Genomic DNA, 16996 nt, shown 5'->3' on the forward strand with positions numbered 1-16996 from the left:
ACATATATATTATCAATTGACCTCAACGTTTTTGGTTTGTACGAAGTCTTCAATCTCATGAACAATCTATAGCTAGATTATTCAAACAATAAAACCAAACTACAATTTGATCAAGGTCCATCAGGTCAATAACTCAAAGAAAAGTCGAAAAGTTTAAGCAACGCAAAGATTAATTTCGAGTGCACATATTTGAAGATGATTGCAACTCATTAATGAGAAAGTCACACGATTTCCATTTAACGAAAGCTTTCCGTACTCCATGGTTTTCTGCAACACTAGCATTAGTCAGCAAACTAGTGAAACAACCAATTTCCAGAACCCTGCAACCAGAGATTGAATCGATGAGAGCATCAGCAGCAGCCTCGTTGATCTTAAAGTGGTATTAAAGAAATTCTTTAAAAAATATATAATGAACATTTTTTAAGGAAATTTCACAAGGATGTCTGGTTATGAAACTAATAACACAATCTCACCGATTTAACACATTGGCTTGTTTAAATATGATTAGTTGTATAATGAACTGAGCTTGATAAAATAAATTAAATTTGAAATATTATTCATGAAGAAACTTATAAAGGATAGCTAAATCTAAAATGATCTCATCTATGATTGAGAAAAGCTCAAGGGAGCTTATTTAAGTTCAAACTTCAAACCAGAAGGAGGTTCACAAGCATTTCATGTAAAGGCTGTCTTCACAATTATATGCCTCAAGTTAATGTTACCACACTGGCTAATCTAGATTCATTCATCTCTTAGAGATAAAGATTATCTATATCGACTAATAAGCAAGAATTATTTTTAATCAATATAATAAACAATTGGATGTACCAGATAGATTGTTTTTTTTCTTTATGTATGTTTTTTGAGCTTATTTGGACCAATGATGCATTAGCTAGGCAATAATAAAACTTAGTTCATTGATTGAACAGCTCGAAAACTCATCTTTGAGCTCAAAAGAAGATACATAAAGTTAACTCACTCATTTTAAGATCCTACTAGAGTGCTTCTATCTTAAATACTGCTGAATTCAAAAGCAATATAATTTGGTAATAAACTTTTACTTTTAAATTTTGCTAGGAAGAGCTGATAACTAAACACCTCAATCATGCATATCTGGTAGATGGTTACCTATGGAATCAAGCTCCAATAAGGCCTTTGTAACGGGCATAAACTAGAACAACAACAAGTATAAGTCCAGATAATAGTCCTCCAATACCAACCACCTGTTTGACGACGAGAAAAATATTTGTAAGACTTCAAAAGGTTCATATATCAGTTAGTAAGATTGTATATGCTAGTCAAAGATGCCTACCCAACTGAAGACGTATCCATGGTTGTCATTCCATGAATATGGGATGTTCATGCCAAAAATCCCACCCACCAATGAATAGAATGTTAAACTAACAGTGCAAGCACTTAAAAATAGTTCTAACTGCAGAACAAATAAGCAAGGTAATAATAAGTTAGAAGAAGATACAAACAAAGTAGCAAGGTAAATAACACATGATTAAACAAGCCAAAAAACGAATTCTTAAGAGAAAATGAAAACTGTGTTTAGTGAGGCCAGAAAAATTCAATAACCCGAAGATATCAAAAGAAGCTATAACCTGGATCAGCTGATTCCGATGGTTGTCAAGCTGCAAGAGTTAAAACTCGAAATCAGAAGTTATAGGAAAAAAAGAAAAACCAAAGTATAGTACTTTAGGTTCATGAGATGTTCTATAAATCTGTAAGCTACCTGAAAATTGATATAGTCCTCTGTGTCATCAACATATTCACGTAGCTACATGAAAAAAATAAAAGAAAATATCAGAAACATAAAAAAGATTCTTAAGAAAAAGCTAAGAGACAATAACAACAAATGACAAATTTTTTTCATTTAAACACCAGATTTGAGACAAAACTGAGGAAATCTGAAAAATCCCTTGTCATGTAGCAAAAAGAAACAGATACTTCGGTTCTTTTTTGGTTAAAACATGGAGCCACTTTTAAAGGATCAACTGTGAAAGGTGATTCTTAAAAGAATAATAAAGATTCAATATAAAGTAATGAAAATACAATATTTGGCTTATGTTTAAGAATATGATTCCTTATTAGTTCTTCACCATTTTAGGCTAGTTGAAACTTGAATACACACCATATATAGGAACAGAGTAGAATATAAGGAGACATCTTTCATCTGTATCCCTATAAATTTTAAAGGATGTTTTTATTAAAACAAATTATTTTATCATAAATTTCAGGGTGTTAGCCCATGAGGCTTCCACCAAAGGAAGGTGATACAAGGGTGAGAGCAAGTAGATGTAACTCTGAGAAATGTACATATTGCAAATATAACTTCCTAAAAATACACACGAAGTTTCAATCTGTAAATACAAGAATTTTCTGCAGGCACAACCATGCATTTTGTACTCACTCAAGTTCAACTTCAATATGATGGCATCTAGGAAGACCCTAATATATAAGGAACCTCAAATATGCTTTGTATTTTGGACATATAAAGTAAATTAGCTTCATGATTCATAAGGAATATCCAAGGAATGAAAATCTAGTTGAAGAATATAAATCATCCCACTTCAACTTGGAATAAATCTAACATAATTCATCCCCGTCGTAGAATGATAGTTTGCAGATATTAGTCAGAATGATATAAACACATCAAGGAAGAAAAGTAATAATAGAGGAAATCATAATATCAAATCCAATTTCCATGAGTCAGTTTAGTCATACAAGACTCTACTGCCAACTTTACCAATATATCTGCCTAAATTTTACACGCTTAAACTCACAAGTCAATACTTCCTTGCAGACAGAGAATCCATAGTTCATTCTGAATTTATATTCCACATTTGAAGAAATCCTTACCGTGTTCAATCTGTTCAAAGAGCCATCAATCTGTATAAAATATGCCTGCAGCAATAGATGATTGCACATTTTAAATTTGTGTTAGTGGAGAAGCTTGATTTTTCAAAAATGCATATAAAAACAGGTGTGATAGAACTTTTATTATAACCTCCAGTAACATCTCTAGTTCTTCCACATTATACTCGTTCCCATGAAGTGTTGCTACACTTGTCCTGCTTACTCTAGATGTTTTTGAAACCAAAACTGGTGAGTTGGGTGCTAAGTCAGAAACAGCCGAGTCAACCAAACATGGAGATTCTGTGGCCATCTTTCTTGATAGGTAAAGATCAGCCATGTCATTGTCATCATCCAACAGCCGTTCAAGTTCATCTCTTACCTGCAAGTAATCAATGAACAATTGAAACAAGAAATAATAATAAGTTAAAAGATAAATTGTTAAAATAGTTTCATGCAATTTGTAACTTCCACTTGGAGCCTTGCCTGTCATTATGCTTGTTATTTAAATAAAGAAATGGAAGAAAAGCACAGCACTAACTGATTTAAAAAATATATATATCTGTCATGCCAGTTGCTCTAATAATAGATGTATAGATGAGACAGTCCCGTGTTGATGGAAGCAGCATTTTTTGTCACTATGGTTTTCTAATATTACATCTATACAAAAGAAAAGGCAACAACAAGAGTTATTTAAAGTTATAAAAGTTATACAAAGTTCAGCTTGAGGACAATGTCAGGTAGATCATGATGGCAGAAGAGAACATACTGATTTTCTTAGTTCTAGCACTTGCATTGATTTCGAGTTGAGACCAAAATGAACAACAAAATATGACTTATTACATCTTGACCAACATATAGATTTTTATTTTACCATCTGATGGATATAATTGGCATGGGCTTCTGGATTTAGATTCAGGAGATCTTGTGGACATGTTCTAAATAGTCTTATTGCATGCATAGTGACATGGCAATTATAACTAGGAAAAGCTTCGTTTAAGTTCAAACTGTGGCAATGCTAATGCCATAATAATGCATTAGCTGCAATTTGAGGAGATAGACACTAGATTATAAGTATTGAAAAGTCAGTTTCTGATACAGCATTGTAACATCAACAAGAAATTCAAGAAAAAGTTGCTCTTAATGTTCATATTTTGTTCAAAAAGGAAAGAAACATGATTCAAACAGTTAAATATATTATCTCAAGGAAAAATAAAACTTTGGACTGCAAAATGAGAACTATGTACTGTATCCTGGTGATGCACAATAAGTAAACATAACCATAAGTATCAAGAGATGCATGTCATAAAGGACATTAAAAAGTGATTTTCTTAGTGAACCAAAACTTGGAACTGCATGGATAAAAGGAGGTGATATATGCACCTTCTGGACACGAGCAATCAACCTTGTCATAGCACTCTTCAGCTTGCGGACCCTATCTAAATTGCGGCTACATATCTGTATGGGGTGTTTATAGATCATTACACAAAAGACAGGGTCAAAGCATCATATAAAGAACTAATACAGAAACAAAAAGTGATGCTTGTTATTATTTCTAAGAATATGTGATAATTATGAAAAGAAGCACATTATCATATCAATAATGATGAACTCCAAAACTTATATTTTTGTTCTTAAATTATATAATTTGCTAAGATCAGTCCATTCAAGGATGCTGTAAACAAAGTATAAAGGAAATAAAGATGAGGAAAATAAAAAATGATGAGTACAACTAAGCATAATTGTATTCAGATCATATAGAAAAAAAGGAAAACAACCTATTTAGAGGGCAGTGTGGTTGAAATAAATGGCCAGAAAAGTTTCTCAACCAAAAGCAAATCAAAATTTGAAATTGAGTCCCTATAATTAAGTCTAACCAAGTTGTTTAAAGTCAAGGTTCGCAATACCGTACCGTATCGGTATTTCGATTTGGGCTCGGTATCGGTACGGTACGGTATACCGAGCGGTACACCCAGGTGTGCCGAGTACTGTAGCACTGCTACAGTGCTATAGTTCACTGCTACGGTGTACTCGGACCGGTACATACCGCCCGTACCGGGCAGTATGGTTCGGTACGGCAGACCCTGTTTAAAGTACATCTTGTCTTAATTATATTCGGTGCAATTGTTTAGGTAAGTAGTCAAATTAATTAGCATGAATCATTTTCTTCAGTTGAATCAATTTGAATTTATCAAATCAGGTTTAGGATATTTACTATTTAGAGAATATTTTTAAGTTAAATAAGTGGCTAGGTACTGTTTACTTTGTCTATGCAGTACTAGTTTTAATTCTACAAATCAAAAATATTTGCTGTTGTGGCACTTTAAGTAATCCAGTTACGATCCTTTCCTTAAAAAAAAAAAAAAAAAAACTAATCACCAGCTCAAGTGTTCTTTTTTACCCACATAATCTATTTAAGAAGTGGAGGAATTAGTTGGACCCAGAACCTGCTAAACTTTATTAATAAGCTTACTGAGATGAAGGCAGCATCAAATACTAATCACAATAGTAATATACTAATAAGTGAAATTTCTCCTTTTTGTTTAGGGAAAAAGGTTATAGCACAAAGAAGCAACATTGGCTAAGACTCATAAAATCCTAGTTGCTCCATATTGATGTGAATGTTGGAAAAACAGGGAGGGTGAAAAGAAATTTAACAAAAAAAGGAAGGGAAAGCTGTAAAACAATTTAACAGTAAGAAATAAAGAATTTCCTGAATCATTAAAATAAAGTCAGCCAATGCATGAAATACTCATTAATATAGGTTTTGGGGAGGATCAATTTACACAACCTATATAAAAATGTGTACAATTATTTTGATCAAAATTTCATGCTACATGGTGATCATATTTTGCGTAAGACTGGCTAATTGATTTTCATAAAAAGGGTATGCAAAATACAAGGCTTCTGCCATGGGAGGATCGATATACACAATACTTCTCCACACAAGCAAAGGGACTGTTATATGACTCGAACATTGGTGACTAAGTTCCTAAAAAACAATCTTAATATGGCACCAAGGCTCACCCTTTGCCTAATTGATTTTCAAGTTAAACACAATTTATTATATACATTTAAAATGTCATAGGTAACAATACATTTGTAAGAACTCCCTAGCTATAGTTCAACAACTAATGAATAAAAAAGAGTCGAGGGGAATTTCAGGAAGTAAATGGCAAACCAAGCTTTTTAGTTACTCTATATACAACTTCTAACCAAATCTCCTATTTGTAACTTTTTATTGCTTAATTAGAGTTGGTGAGGACATGACTTTTAAATTGTGTGTGATGCTTTAATTAATAATTTATTTCCATGTCATAAAAGAATCATGCGCTTGTCGACAGGAACCAGTGCTTCTGTAAGTTTGTTCACTATGATAACTGATGCAATAAGGCAAATTTTAATTTTCTCACACAGTATGGCAGTGGAATCACAAGATGAACAAATAACAATTGTTTGTTCAAGTTACTGAGCAATTGATATTAGCATACATACCTTGGCAGTCAACTCATCTAATGCTGGATAAGCATCAATTTCCAATTCCGTTGTACGTGCATCAAGTGAGCTGCATATAGCTTCCAAAGCAACTTCTAGAGCACGGAACTCAAATGGAGACGCTGCATAACATTGTGCTCAGAACAAGTAATAGCTAATTGACTTGTTTACTTATAAAAGTAAGGAGCTTGCTTGAGCATCTTAGAAATCTTTGGTTGATAATAGGCTTTGTTTTTGGGAGAACATTGTAATCCTCCACATCTCAAAAGCATAAATCTAATTTGAAAACCTTTGATAGTTATTAAGCCATGATCAACATGTACATTTTGAAATTTATCATTGGGCACACAGAATTGCAGAACATTACTTAGATAACCATTAGTCATACCTAATCAAAATCATGAAATGTGTATGCAATGTATGTAACCATATTTTTTCAGGATAATTCTATGGCATGTCAAAATCTGGTAACCAATCTAGGTTTTATTTTTTGTATGCTTTGTGCAAAAGATTAACATGTTATGTTTCAGTTTACTTCAATAAAAAGCAAAGAAAGCATATTCAGAAACTAAGCCAAAGAAGTGTCGTCAAAATTTTAACTCATGATCCTTAGAGGAAAAGGATAATTTGGAATTCCTTAATTGTTGGGCATATATGCCCTCATGTATATATGCATTCATGGGATGCCTTAGGGTGGCCTGTCAATCAAAATGAGAACGCCATCTGTTTCATCTTAAAGTCAAGTCACAGGCTGGCAAGCAACACCATCAGAATTAACCTTCGATGGAACAGACAATGATAAGGATCAGAAGCAAAATTAGCCTAGAACAGAACATATATTGCATATGTTTTGGATGGTTCTAAATCTAAAATAGCATCACAAAATCTTTGTAGCAATTCCTAAAGCACATTCCTGTGCAATTATCGAGCCCAATAAACTTTGCCCAACGAAGTGGGTAAAAGCTATAAGAGTAATATGAAGGATATATTTGCCCACCAGCTTCTTCGGCAGATTCTGCTTCATGCTGGCCTCTCCCTTCGCCCTCTGCTTGATGAGCAACACTAGGCGGTAGACGCCTATGAAGCTCCTCCACAACTGGGGTTACATTCTCTTCGGAAGGGTCTCTTAGCAATATCTGCGCCGTTAAAACAAGCAATTTCTAATGATTTCGGCTGCTTATGTCACACAAAATCGAACCCAGTTTCGATGTTATATCGAAACCACATAAAACAACCGTAAAAATCCCAGCTTTAAGCAGGAAAGCGTACCTCTTCCGCGGTGATGATCGCTTTAATATGCTGATTTTCTCAAAGATAAGAGAAACAAACAATCGCATTAGCGTCGAACATAAATAACATAAATATTCGGGAGGAGGTTTGAGTGGAAACCTCGAGATTGAGGACGATGGCCTTCTCCCTCCCCAGGATGGCGGAGGGATAGGAAAGCAGCGGGTCGATGATTCTCATATCCCGGGCGTGGATCTGCGCGCGCCGCATGATCTCGTGCTTGTCGACGTCCAAGACAATTCCGCGTCCGGTGCAATCCATAGAGATCCAGCTTCTCGCCCCCGTCGCCGCCGCCGCAGGCCTCCCGTCTCGACCCATCGCGTGGACGATGTTTCCGGCCGGCGGTGACGACCAGCGAAGGGGATCACATAGATTTCCAAGGTTAGAGTTCCGATTTCCTTTCTTTACGATCAATACATGGAGAAAGGAGAAGGTGGGCAGAACGAGGTGGGTTGGGTTACGGCGGGAGAGGAACCGAATTCTGGTTCGAGAAATATCTTTATTTGTGTACCTTTTGGCTGACGTGACGTCGTTTTTCGGTTCTCTCTTACACATACCCATGAAGATACCCTCTTCTAGGATTCGATGTCTACTCGGGCCCACCCATAAGTTTCCGAATCAAAAATGCTGTAAGCGAATTCTACACGTACTTATGGGTACTTGCTTCACGTAGGAATTTGATACGGTATCTCCAGTGTGACGCGTGCTTGGAGATATATACGTGATGACGTGTGTTTGGGTGGTTCGACAATACAGGTTTTATGGCTTTCCTATTGGTCAGACTGACACTGACCGACACTTCAAGCCATCGGAAGCCTTCTTTGTATTGTTTGCTGCAATTATCGAGACACAGGATGGGTGATGCCCCCTGCGTCGCATAAAACTAGAAACTAATAAATAACATATTTATGATCTCTTTCTATTGAAAAATAAAGAAAAATAAAATATCATAATCTAATCTCAATGTAAAAACAAATTCTAATTATTTTGCTCTTCATTCATCCAATTCTGAGTCGTTCATGGTTTCTTTTCAATTTATTTTAGATTAGTCGTTAATTGCTTGATTGGAAACACAAATTAGAGGTTAATCAGCGACTAATGTTTTTGGATCAACGGCTAACAATTTAATGTGATGTATAAGTAATATTTGTTGAGATTGATAAATATTTATTGAATTAACGTCACTGGATGATAAGGAATTTAAACATGAAAAATATGTAGATAAATTCAACAAATCAAGATGTGGCCATTTCTTAAATATTAAATCTCTAAGCTTTGATGGGAAATTATATGGAGTAATACTTTGAGCATTTATAAGATTTCTCACTATCATATCTAAAAAATGATAAAATTTTCGAAGATTTATATGAGCGATATACAAAAGTTCTGAATTTGGATTGATTTAACTAAAAAAATTATAATATATTCTCGTATGATTAAAATTTTACCTTTTATCCTTGAAAAATCTCATCTTGATTATTTCTGAGTTTATTTTTTTTTATTGTTTTTTTCTTAATTGTTCTCTTAGTTTCAAGATTTGCTTCCCCTAAGTAATTTCCAACATGCCTTAGCAAGTTTATTTATGATGGGGAGAAAAATTAAGCATTAGCTCAAATAGATTGGTTGGAAGATTTGGCTTTTTACACTTACCACATAAAATTTTGAGAATCTAATAATAGTCTAATCGAAGAATCTCATGTAATGAACAGCGCACTAATAAACAACTTCATTGAGCAAATAAAATGCAATCCTCGACAGCAACAAATTTACGGAGCATATTCTGAGACATAATAGCAATACAGAAACACACGGACACATGATGCTTGCTGCAGATCCAGCGACAACGCCTTCTGTTGGCACTTTGACTTTGATGAAGGATCAGAGACCACATCTCTTGATTCCTCAGCTTCTGTTCTTACATTTCTCCATGCCTCTTGGTGCTGCAGTAAGCGAGGAGAAAAGTGATCGATTGTGTTGGAGAGGTAGGGAAGTTGAGCTACGAGGTGGTGCAATGAAACGTGGAGATATACTGACCAAATCCAACAGCTTCCGATCCTTTCATCAAACGCAAACGCTTGCATGATTCGACAAACATCCTGGGATCGGTTTGGAGAAGATCATGAGGAATTACTAGATAAAGCTGGAGGTTGATCGTTTGATGGCCATGAGAAACAAATGAAGGAACTTACTCCCACGGAACATCACCAACAAGCATCCAGTCGCCATCTTTGTCTTCGTAGGTCGACACGAATTCAGAACCGGTTATGAGATCCACCAGCTTCCCCTCGGTCATGGACTCTCCCCCATTCGTTCCTCGAGACCCACAGCTCGATGAAACTGGGAAAGACACAATAGGTAATATGAGTCCAAACTCAATATAGAAGGGTGCATCCTTGTTTTGGCCTTCTTTTCGAGGTTGAAACAGGCAGACGTTACTGACGCAGTTAAATGTCTAGCTCTGAGGCATATAGATTATGTGAGAGACGAAAAGGAAAAGATAATATCCATACATACATACCACTGGTGAAGGAGCTGAACATCTTCTGCAAGGCCATGGAGAGCTCTTGATAGCTTCTGTACATTTTTAGGTCAATTTTACGTAGATAAGGTGCCCCATCCACGCTAACCTTGACAAAGGCCGCCAAGCTGCCTGCAGGTCTTTCTCCATCTTCTTTACTCGGTTTCTCAGATTGGACAGCCAGCATGCTCCTCCTATGTGATCTAACCGGTGGCCAACCCACAACCTGTGCCCTGACAGTAATATGGCACACAACAAGTTCCTTGAGTGGTTCAAGAATTCCTAGCAGTTCCTGGTGGAAAGATCAAGATGATCTTTCCCTGTGGAGAAGTTGTTTAGAATGAACAACTTTGCCAAGAAGATAATAACATCAAAGCATGTTTTGTGGTGGTTGGATCTGTAGGTCTTAAATGGTCTCAGATATTGCCTCTCTGTTTGTCATTTTGCACAAAAAGTTGTATGTTTTTGCTTATGGCAAAGCTGAAGTGAGTACAAATTCTGCAGCAAAAATACCATAGAAAGCTTATATGCTCACAAAGAACAGCCATGTACAATTAATCATTGTGATAACATACTTTGTTCATTGAATAACATATCTACCATGCTTCAATGTACTTACTGAAAATGACTGGACCAAAAGTAGCATAACAGATTGTAGTAATTTGGAGAATATAGGAACAAAAATTAAGTTAAAAACAAATTTGTAGATTTTTTTTGGGGGGTCAAATATGTAAATTTAAATCATCATAAAAAAAAAAAGAAAGAGGAAGAAAGAAAATGGTGAACATACTTCGGAGCAGGAGGCTTCTCAGGGTCGGTGGCGGAAGCCGCAATGCTCATCTGGCTCGGAGATCTCTTCATCTTCAAGGCCGCCGCCTCCGCCGCCATGTCTTTCGTGTCTCCCGCTGCCTGAAGCTTGAGCTTCAAGTCAATGGTCTCCGCGAACGCCCTCTTCCCGGAGTTCTTCCCGACATCGCCTTCTCCTCCACTGCCGCCACCCGGCAATCCCAGGCGCAGCTCGGTCTCCTGGAAGCCCAAGCTGCGCTCATCCTTCTCCCCAGCCAATGAACCAGTCGCCATCGCAACCCACTCCTTCTCTCCCAACCTTCCAATAGAGTCGTATATATCTACAGATAATGAGGGAAAGCAGCAACAATAGCCGAGCTGCTATGGTGGGTCGTACGTCCAAACCACGGCAAAGAAAAAAAGCCGACACGTGTTGCACGAGGGCAGACAAGCGAGGCGCACTGGTTCCGGGAACGCGCCCTCGTCCCGCTCGGGGGCGGACGGGCCCGCGCTGCCTTGCCGATCAACTAGTCCACGCGTCCCGACCAACGAACGGCTGAGAACGGCCGAGAATAGTGGACGGTGGATGTTTACTGTGTGTAGGGGCATAAACGGGTCAATAATAAAAATAAATCTGATTTACAATAATACTATGTTTAATGAAGACCAATTACTTATGCTTTTTCACTGATATTTTTATTGACAATATGAACAAACAAACGTGTCATCTATGATGAAGCAATAACTATCGAAGTATGCTTGAAATATGCTATCAAGAGTTAATTTTGCTAGGCAAATGCCTAATATTTTATTTAACCATGACTTTGAAACATCATGATCGATCTCTTCTAGTTAGACATACACATCGTTGATTCTATTGCCTCGTTCTAGTAGACACAAGCTGACCATCAACTCGTTCATCTCAATTTAAAAAGACTTGTAAATCGTTTGCAAGTGATCTACTTGCAAACGATCAAAGAAACGACTCGATGCAAACATAATTTGCATCATTGCTTTTGTACAATTCACATATAAGTTGTATCAAATTGGCACGAGGAGGAATGTCTTGAGTGTTTTAATGGGACGACAAGTTTGGCTTTTCATGAAGTACTTGTGATGGTGGATGGAATAGAGCTATTATGTAAGCGGATGGTAGCAATTTTCTAGTTATGTAAGGTTGGTGTGTGCTTTTGGGTCATACAATCCCCATAAAATAACTACGTTTGTTGCTTGAAGGGCAAACAACAGCTAGAGTATAGATCAAAACACCCCAAGTTGAGCTGTTTTGGTTGAAGTTCCTAATTCCTTATTAACACATGAACAACTTAACTTCGTCGTCGTGTCCACGGCTCTCCTCATAGGTGAAGACATTGCATCCATATGCTACTTTAGCCACAAATCACGTATTAGATCCAACAAGACTAGAATTAATGACATTCATTTTGTCAACATCTAACCTCTCTCTCTCTCTCTCTCTCTCTCTCTTCTGAGTAGTCTCAACAGCTAAGCTATAGCTAAAGATTTGGTGCTTATAGGAAGATGTTGGCTGCCATCTCGTTTCCATGTATGCATGACACGCAAAGACATTTATGTGCCGACATACGAAAACACACGAACATGCGGTGTGCTGATACATATATATGTAGACATAATATATGGACACATAAAGAGTCACGCATGAACAGATAAGAGCAATAATTTGAGCTTCAACATGGACATCAAATAAATAAGATAGTTTATAGGACAAAGACTTTGCACTTTAACAGCACTACTTGAACCCTCAACGAAAGCTCCATGGACAGCACACGTGCATGGGACAGATCACGTGCATGTTGACATGATGCTGCATGCCTCCTCTCAATTGTTCCTATACCTCACTTGTATATATCTCCTCTCCTCTATGGTTGGTCAGTAGCACAGGATACGCGTTGCTCCCGTTTGAGGCATGCATGGTTACACGTTGCATCATTCTATGGCATGCAACGTGTTCAGATCCATGTAAATATGGCTAACATTTGTCATTTAATAGATTTATCATTTAATATTGCAACTTCGTTTAGATCCTTGTAAATATGGCTAGCATTTGCTGCTGCAAAATGAACACAGAATCGAACGGCAAATCGATCCCACATGATGTGAATACAACGATGTCGACACTGAAGTGACATCGAATGCAAAGTCGAAACAGTGCATACGGTGTTTACATCTCAACATCCGGCTTTATTTTGACGTTTTGACCTCTCATACTCTTGATAAGGTTTATAGAGGCCAATTCGAATTTGACTTGCTCGACTAAGGGGTTCCTCTATCCAACCTATGCGACAAGTCACCTGGTAAACTCGATGTAAGAGCTCAACCTTGCGCACATATGATAGAGTTCGATCTTTACTTAGCTTAAGGTATCTCTCTGTGGTACTCAAACTGAGTTGATTTTAGCATCCTTCTGATGGTGTCAACGTTATTTACCATTCACTAGCTTTTGGTCCTCCTCTCGGCCGTGTGCATGGTTCCTCCATCTCCTGCTCATCCAACCTCTCATGGAGTACAGTGGTATTGATAGCATGAGATCGATGATATTGACTTCCAAGGCAGAAAAGCAAGAGAGAGAGAGAGAGAGATCAAATGTGGTTGAACACATGCATATATACATCTCTTTCAGATGAACTGGAGGATGGTCAATTGCCTGCATCGACTTGATGCAGCTTCCTAGGTAGCTTCCACTCCATTGTATTGAACTACCGAGTATGGTATGGTGTCCATCTGTCCACTGCTATAGTCGTGCGATTGTGTTTTCGACGTAGACATACTAAATCCATAAAAAATCCAGACATTTTACGTGGACGTATTGTGTACATAGGGTGCAAAATGGACATAGATGAAGATCACTATAAGCTCTTGATAGTAGTAGACAATCCACATCTGCTAAATCAATATCTTAATCACCTCCTTGCATACACTTAGCATTCATAAACACAACTTGCTTAGAATATGTTAAATAGCTGTGACCTAATGCATCATAGTGATGGGAAACTAACTAGCAAATGGGGCATAATCTTGTACTATTTTCTAGTTAATTGACACAAAAGATTCTCTTAACATGTTTAGAAAAGCAGAAAGGAAGAAAAGAAACTGATGATTTGATTTAGGAGATGCTTAACCCTATCAACCACACATAACAAAACAAAGCACTTCTATGTGCAAGTCTTTTAGCTTTATACCAATAATTACATGTTATTTTGCCTACCGACAATTTCCTAGCGTCTCATGTGCTCCTCCATTATGTTATGAACCAAGCAATTCGACGGACGAGATCTTTCCCGCACCGCCGTTGGAGCAATCCTGGCCGCACGATCCGGGCCCGGTCGTCCTCATGCATGTCCTCCGTCCAACCGACCGCGGTCGCTGTCGATACCCCCATGTCTCGTGCAAGAAAGCTTGCCATTGCTTTCATATTGCACTATAAATCTGTCTACCTCCATGACCTTAAGAGCAAACACAGACCGACTCCTCTTCTCAGCAACTCCACACAGGCCCCGTAGAGTTTCCAGCAAGGTTAAGGGAAATGGAAGACATCAAGGGAAGCGACGGCCTCGGTGACACGGAGCTGCGGCTCGGTTTGCCGGGCACGTCGACGGCAACAAGGAGCGCCAAGCGAGCACTTCCCGAAGGCGACGAGGAAAGCCACGACGAGCTCCGACGAACCTCGGCGGCAAAGTAGGTTTTGCAGGGGTGGTTCTTCGCGGAGACTGGAGGAGGATGTGATGTGGTCTAGGCTTTGCTGACGGCTGCTTGTTGACATGGCAGGGCACAGGTAGTGGGATGGCCACCGATCCGGTCGTACCGGAAGAACAGCTTCCCGGCGAGGAAGGTGGAGGCCGAGGCGGAGGCCGCCGCCGGGTTATACGTGAAGGTCAGCATGGATGGAGTACCTTACTTGAGGAAGATTGATCTCAGGGTTTACAAGGGTTACAAGGAACTCAGAGAGGGCCTGAACAACATGTTCAAATGTTTCTCTTTAGGTAAGGGGACATAAATATGAGGTAGAACAACACAAGTAACACATCAGTATATAGCATGCATGATCGACATCTTTTATCTGTTGCAGGAGAGTTGTCAAGGAGAGAAGGAGGCAGTGGATCTGAGTATGCCATCACCTATGAGGATAAAGATGGAGACTTGATGTTGGTTGGTGATGTTCCATGGGAGTAAGTATCTGATCTCCTTCAGCATGCCAAGACCTTTGACATGTGTGACTTGTTTCTCATCCATTTGGTTTGATGTCTGCAGGATGTTCATCTCTTCCTGCAAAAGGCTAAGGATAATGAAAGGATCTGAAGCAAGAGGATTAGAATCACGACAACATTAACAAGAGATCCAGATCAAGAAAGAAGGAATGGAGATGAGAGATCTTACTTCATGAGAGTATACTATTTTTTGCTTGGAATTTATTTCCAAGTTCATGAGTCTGCTAAGAAAAGGAAGAACAAAAAAAATATAAAGAAGCCTGGGAATGCATCTGTCAAACAGCTCATCTTACAATCCTACAGCTTAAAAGCCAGAGAGAGAAGAAAAGTGCAACACATGAAGAGAACATCTACAAGATTTGGTGTCACAATTATCCTGTAGGGATTTTTTTATTTCAGCATGAGATTGTACAGAAGAATTTTGCTTGCTTCATGTCCTGAATGTGAAGTTATAGCCAACTGTTTCACGTCTCATCATCTGATGATGAAAAAGAGACCAATCATGTTTGCAATCTCTCTCTCTCTCTCTCTCTCTCTCTCTCTCTCTCTCTCTCTCTCTCCCCTACAATTCCAGTGTCTTTATCTTTGATTTTTCCATAAATTTTATATCTAAATCATACATACATGAACTGTCTCCTTTGAAATGAGATGATATGCAACAGAATGGTTAAGAAACAGACCCTCTAAACCACATCCTGTTAAATTACACAAAACTATATCTTAAATAACAGAGATTTGCAGATTATGCACCAGTTTAGGAACCAATTTAAATGATGGAACCAGTAAATCTAAGGTCAAGCAACTGTGTTCTCCCTTAAATCCTTTTGACACTATGATAATGGATGTGAAAGTGAAGGGAAGGCTCAGTGGCAGACAAGTTCCAACACACATATTCTGTGAATGGAAGACAGGGAATCAAATTTCAGACAACTTATATGTCATGCACATGAATGAGAAGGATGTGTCCTCCATTTAACCACATAGACGGTGGCTGGAACCCACTATATTCCATGAACATACACATTTAATTTCCAGAAACTTAAATAAGAGGCATTTGATCAAACTGGATGCTTAGGTGATGATTCATGTGGATTTACTTGAGGAAATTTGTGGACTGATGTGATCACAATAGTCAAGAAAGACATCACTGACCTGAATGAATAATCCAAAGTGACATATTAGTTCTTTTGGACAAAAACAAAAAAAGAAGGTTTTTACTTTGCAAAAACATTGAACACAAGTAGAGATGTCCACTTCACTATGTCAAAATTATGCACCCAAAGCATGCTGAATCTGAGTAAGCTATAATTGCTGGTGGAACAGGGGACCCATGAACACAGAGCTCCCAGAACCTGCATCAAAACAACTGATGACTGCCAAAAGCTCCCCTTCTCTACATTGACTCTTGCTGAATTATGATTCTTTAGTAGTCTAGGAAGTCTTTAATTGAAATAAACTTTGGTTAGCTTGCTTTTGTTGCTCTGTTAAAAACATAAGCATGTTTAGTTAACATATCATTGTTTCACTATCCTAACTATATTTTGGCTTTGGTTGTTGTTCTGCAAATTACTACAAGCTCAAGTAGAGAAGCCAAATCCTAAAAATGATAGCATTCTGTCACTTGTATAAACAGAAACCAACACAACATATATGCATTTATCAAAGGAAAAGAGATACATGCACAAGATACTCCTACTAATTCTCTGAATTCATGCAAGTCAAGCAGAAATGTGATCCATTTGGTTCCTCCTAGCACTCTTCCATTAGCTTTTTATGGCTGACTTAAGTCTTGTATTCAGATTTACAG

The 16996-nt window shown here is 37.9% G+C and overlaps 3 protein-coding genes across 3 annotated transcripts; 1 reads left to right on the plus strand and 2 right to left on the minus strand.

Moving 5' to 3' along the window:
• Positions 1 to 55: 55 nt before the first annotated feature.
• On the minus strand, positions 56 to 8097 carry LOC103982990 (magnesium transporter MRS2-I). The gene is made up of 12 exons (XM_009400105.3): positions 7744 to 8097; positions 7624 to 7653; positions 7352 to 7490; positions 6355 to 6476; positions 4243 to 4317; positions 3014 to 3241; positions 2866 to 2910; positions 1739 to 1783; positions 1608 to 1637; positions 1313 to 1432; positions 1129 to 1223; positions 56 to 320 (listed from the first exon to the last, which is right to left on the minus strand). The coding sequence occupies exons 1-11, from the start codon at positions 7957 to 7959 to the stop codon at positions 1137 to 1139; spliced, it is 1137 nt and encodes a 378-aa protein (XP_009398380.1). The 5' UTR covers positions 7960 to 8097; the 3' UTR covers positions 56 to 320; positions 1129 to 1136.
• Positions 8098 to 9343: 1246 nt separating this feature from the next.
• Positions 9344 to 11277, minus strand: LOC103982989 (auxin-responsive protein IAA30). The gene is made up of 5 exons (XM_009400104.3): positions 10950 to 11277; positions 10160 to 10392; positions 9831 to 9978; positions 9676 to 9737; positions 9344 to 9581 (listed from the first exon to the last, which is right to left on the minus strand). The coding sequence occupies exons 1-5, from the start codon at positions 11237 to 11239 to the stop codon at positions 9544 to 9546; spliced, it is 771 nt and encodes a 256-aa protein (XP_009398379.2). The 5' UTR covers positions 11240 to 11277; the 3' UTR covers positions 9344 to 9543.
• Positions 11278 to 14417: 3140 nt separating this feature from the next.
• On the plus strand, positions 14418 to 15703 carry LOC103982987 (auxin-responsive protein IAA4). The gene is made up of 4 exons (XM_009400103.3): positions 14418 to 14659; positions 14750 to 14964; positions 15051 to 15150; positions 15233 to 15703. The coding sequence occupies exons 1-4, from the start codon at positions 14508 to 14510 to the stop codon at positions 15309 to 15311; spliced, it is 546 nt and encodes a 181-aa protein (XP_009398378.2). The 5' UTR covers positions 14418 to 14507; the 3' UTR covers positions 15312 to 15703.
• The last annotated feature ends 1293 nt before the right edge of the window (positions 15704 to 16996 follow it).

Source organism: Musa acuminata, chromosome BXJ2-4 (assembly GCF_036884655.1).
Source record: "Musa acuminata AAA Group cultivar baxijiao chromosome BXJ2-4, Cavendish_Baxijiao_AAA, whole genome shotgun sequence".
NCBI lineage: Eukaryota > Viridiplantae > Streptophyta > Magnoliopsida > Zingiberales > Musaceae > Musa > Musa acuminata.

Coding starts and splice junctions, on each gene's coding strand:
- LOC103982990 (XM_009400105.3), bottom strand. CDS start 7,959: ATGGGTCGAGACGGGAGGCCTGCGGCGGCGGCGACGGGGGCGAGAAGC. Junction 6,477..7,351: donor AGAATCTGCCGAAGAAGCTG/GTGGGCAAATAT, acceptor AATGTTATGCAG/CGTCTCCATTTGAGTTCCGT. Junction 4,318..6,354: donor TAGATGAGTTGACTGCCAAG/GTATGTATGCTA, acceptor CACCCCATACAG/ATATGTAGCCGCAATTTAGA.
- LOC103982989 (XM_009400104.3), bottom strand. CDS start 11,239: ATGGCGACTGGTTCATTGGCTGGGGAGAAGGATGAGCGCAGCTTGGGC. Junction 10,393..10,949: donor GAGAAGCCTCCTGCTCCGAA/GTATGTTCACCA, acceptor TATTACTGTCAG/GGCACAGGTTGTGGGTTGGC. Junction 9,738..9,830: donor GTTGGTGATGTTCCGTGGGA/GTAAGTTCCTTC, acceptor AACCGATCCCAG/GATGTTTGTCGAATCATGCA.
- LOC103982987 (XM_009400103.3), top strand. CDS start 14,508: ATGGAAGACATCAAGGGAAGCGACGGCCTCGGTGACACGGAGCTGCGG. Junction 14,965..15,050: donor GTTCAAATGTTTCTCTTTAG/GTAAGGGGACAT, acceptor TATCTGTTGCAG/GAGAGTTGTCAAGGAGAGAA. Junction 15,151..15,232: donor GTTGGTGATGTTCCATGGGA/GTAAGTATCTGA, acceptor TGATGTCTGCAG/GATGTTCATCTCTTCCTGCA.